General features: G+C 39.7%; 1 protein-coding gene across 1 annotated transcript; it reads left to right on the top strand.

Annotated features, from left to right (window-relative positions):
• The first annotated feature begins 1,401 nt into the window (after positions 1-1,401).
• Positions 1,402-2,499, top strand: LOC115990682 (receptor-like protein kinase FERONIA). The gene has a single exon (XM_031114489.1). The coding sequence runs from the start codon at positions 1,402-1,404 to the stop codon at positions 2,497-2,499; it is 1,098 nt and encodes a 365-aa protein (XP_030970349.1).
• The last annotated feature ends 1,301 nt before the right edge of the window (positions 2,500-3,800 follow it).

Genomic DNA, 3,800 nt, shown 5'->3' with positions numbered 1-3,800 from the left:
GGGTTAAATGGATAAAGGTCATTTGTGGTCCATATGGGCATTATCAGTTATTATGTATTCCGCTATCTCATTGAGGAGATTAGTGATGAGTCCATCCCTATGGTGTGAGACAGTGCTAAGTTGTAGATTGTTGGAGGTTGAGCTAGCTCTTAATGGATCCATAGTCCCTACCTATCGGGATGGGGTGTAGTGCACACACTCTTAATGGATGCCACCTATGTGGGAGTGGAAGTTATGCTGCTTTTCTATGAAACTTGGGTAGGTCTCTAGAGCTCTCATGAAACCCAATGGTGCATGGCCTGTATAAGACGCCAACCTGCTTATGGAACAACCTTGGTAAAGAAAGGTATGTGGGTGATAAGTTTGATTATCTAATAGCTTGGTTAAAAGAGTCCAACTCTACCATTGTCTAGTAATTCCTACTTATTTACCCTAAGTATGGTTAAAACCTTAGGGTACCATATTGATGCATGTCTTCTTGAGTTTATTGCCTTTCCTAGTTTAGTGTTTGTAACATGTGGGGGATTGGAGTATGTGTATTTCAAACTCTTAAACTATGCTTGTGTCCCACATTGGTTAGAGATGAGTTTGCTTTTATGTTTATAAACCTTTGCATCTCTTAAGTGATAGCTTGAAAGACAATGGGTTAAGGGTTGGAGTTAGGCTTGGGTTGGACTTAAGCTTGTCTCTCTTGGGCCTCATTCCATTTCCTTATCTTTTGCTTTCAGCCCATCTTAGTTCTGCCCATTGGGCATTAAATGAGCAGCCCGTTGGGGCATTTAATGTGCAGCCCATTGGCTTGCACAGTGACTGTTACTACAGCCCTTTAGCCCTTACATGAGTTAGTATATAAAACCCTTGCACAGTGACTGTTACTACAGCCCTTTAGCCCTTACATGAGTTAGTATATAAAACCCTATATTCCCCTCTACAGCTCTTAAGTTTTTCATGAGTTAGTATATAAAACCCTATATTCCCCTCTACAGCTCTTAAGTTTTTCAACTACAGCAGCCACCTTCTCCCTCTGTTCTTTTTGCTCATCTTCACTAAAAATTTCAGCATAAATTTTTAGTTTTAAGGAAAGGCAAATTAAGGTTGTTCCTAGTTCTTCTTATTTGAGTGTGTGATCAACTTGAAGAAATTATTATAGTCTAATCTTGAGGGGTTGTTCGGCCAAGAGAGCCATTCACACCGAGTTCTACTCCGGGTGGCACGAATCAACCTTTAAAGACAACGCATTTGCGTGATTCTATAGTTTGTGAGATCTTTCTAACTCTATCTATTTATTTTTGTCATTGCTAATTTTTTAGGGTTTGTATTGTTGAATCAAAACTTGTTTATTTAACCATATTTTGCAATAGCGGCTTCAACAGCTTTTTTTCTCAGTTGTCTAAAGCATCAATGGAAGGTGTATCAAAGTTATTCAGAAAGTCCGCGAAGAGAGCAAAACCATCTTCAGCTCTTCCTGAGGGATTATGCCGTCAATTTTCACTGGCTGAGATCAAGATTGCTACCAATAACTTCAATGATGAATTACTAGTTGGTGAGGGGGGTTTTGGTAGAGTATATAAGGGGTTTATTGATGACTGTAACAAAACCGTTGCAATAAAGCGGTTGAAACTCAAGCCGGGACAGGGTCTTGTTTTCGAGGATTTAAGGACCAAGGTGGTGTTGCTTTGCCAGCTACGCCACCCCAACCTCGTCCCTCTCATTGGATATTGTATTGATGAAGGCGAGAATATCCTAGTCTACGAGTTTATAGTCAACGGAAACCTCTTCAGAAAACTCTACTACACGGACCACGATGAACATGATCGCCTCTCGTGGAAACAAAGACTCCGGATTTGCATTGGGGTGGTGCGTGCACTGCACTACCTTCACACTGGGGTCAAGCATACTATTATCCACGGTGACATGAAGCCGGCCAACATTCTGTTGAACAAGAAATGGGAGGCCAAGTTGTCAGATTTCTCCAGGTTTGTCAGTGATTCTACGATGCTCGATACTTTGGGATACGTGGATCCCGAATGTCGCATTACCAGTGGGCTGACCGATAAATCTGACGTCTACTCTTTTGGTGTCGTACTGTTTAAAGTAGTACTCGGCAAAATGCATCAGTGGCGTCTGATTAGCTTGGCCCAAAAAGGGGAACGAGAATGGAGCTTCAATAAGAAAATTGATCCTTATCTGAAGGGGAAGATAGCTCCAGAGTGTTTTAAGGTATACATGGACATTGCAACTTCTTGTGTGCAAAATGAGGGAAAGGATCGTCCCACGATGAATGAAGTGGAGGTAGGCCTTGAGCATGCACTGGAACTGCAGGAGAGTGCAGATGCTGCGAGCAAGGATGGTGAATATTACTGTCCCATTGATGAATATACCTGTAATGATTTTTGGGGGTTCGCTTCTCCAGCCATTGTTGAATATACCTCTAGTTCTTCTCTGCCTGAACTTGAGGAATTCCTTTCGGATTCAGATAGCTTGAGGGAATACATTTGAACACTTTCACGCCAAATGACTAGTGATTCACCACAAATATCAAAATTGCACTCCCATATGCTAAGCAGGTTCTGCATTTATATTATTTTCATTAGACCTTGTGTTGGGTAGTATATGAATTCGGGAATATGGTGAGGTGGGTTGTTGTTGTATCCCTAAATTGTTCTTAGTATATAATCATGTTACAGTTACTAATTGAATTCAATTAGTAATGCTGCCATCTTTTTTTTTTTCCTTTATATCTTACTTGTTTGTTGAATTCATGAAAGTATTTACAAGAATGTTGAAGCAAGTTGCTATTAAAGCAAAGAGCTTTAAGTTTCATAGCAGGCGTGAAAGATTAAATCTAACTCACTTGAACTTTGTTGATGACTTAATGATCTTCATTGCTACTTACTTGCAATCCATTTGAATAGTTTAAAGAATGTCAAAGGAGTTTCATGAGATTTCTGGCCTCTTAATAAATTACAGCAAGAATGAAGTGTTCTTTGCTAGGATGTCACAAGAAACCAAACATTTAGATCCACTCTATCTTGCATTTCAAGGAGGGTAGGTTGTTAGTAAAGTACCTTGGATTGCCTCTAATCCCTGGTAAACTCAAAGCTTAGGATTGTAGGCTAGTTGAAAAGATTACTGTTAGGATAACACCCTAAATAGGAAAAGAACAGTCTCTCCTTTGCAGGGAAGCTTCAATTGCTGCAATTTGTGCTTTATGAAATCTAAGTGTATTGGACCAACATTTTTATCTTACCAATGAAGATCATATTGGCTATTGAACAAAAGGTTTAACTGCTTTCTATGAAGTGGTAAGGAAGGTTCTTCTATTGGAGCAAATGTGGCTTGGAAGAAATTTGTCTATCCAATATGAAGAAAGGTTTAGGCATCAAAAGAATCAAAGAATGGAATAAATCTGCCATCCTCAAGCCCATACGAAACCTATTTTCTCAGATGGCTCTGTATGGATTGCCTGGACATACAGGTATTTATTAAGAGGAAAAAGCTTTTGGGAGGTCAAAATCCCATAAGCCAGTTCATGGGGATGAAGGAAATATGACAACTAAGAGAAATAGCAAGACCTCTAATCAACTTTTCTGTGGGGAGTCATAGAATCCTTCCTTGGCATGATAACTGGCACCCAATGGTGCTGTACTTCCCAAAAATGGATTCAGAATCCCAATAAAATTCTATGATTCAACAAGCTCTGCCTCAGTTAAAATTTCAATTTTCATTCGGGATGGGAAAAGATATTGGATGCCTGCTACATTTGATGATCCGGTGGGCTTCCAATATAATATTACCAA

This window comes from Quercus lobata, chromosome 5 (assembly GCF_001633185.2).
Source record: "Quercus lobata isolate SW786 chromosome 5, ValleyOak3.0 Primary Assembly, whole genome shotgun sequence".
Taxonomy (NCBI): domain Eukaryota; kingdom Viridiplantae; phylum Streptophyta; class Magnoliopsida; order Fagales; family Fagaceae; genus Quercus; species Quercus lobata.
This window is presented reverse-complemented; position numbering and strand designations above follow the sequence as displayed.

Coding starts and splice junctions, on each gene's coding strand:
- LOC115990682 (XM_031114489.1), top strand. CDS start 1,402: ATGGAAGGTGTATCAAAGTTATTCAGAAAGTCCGCGAAGAGAGCAAAA.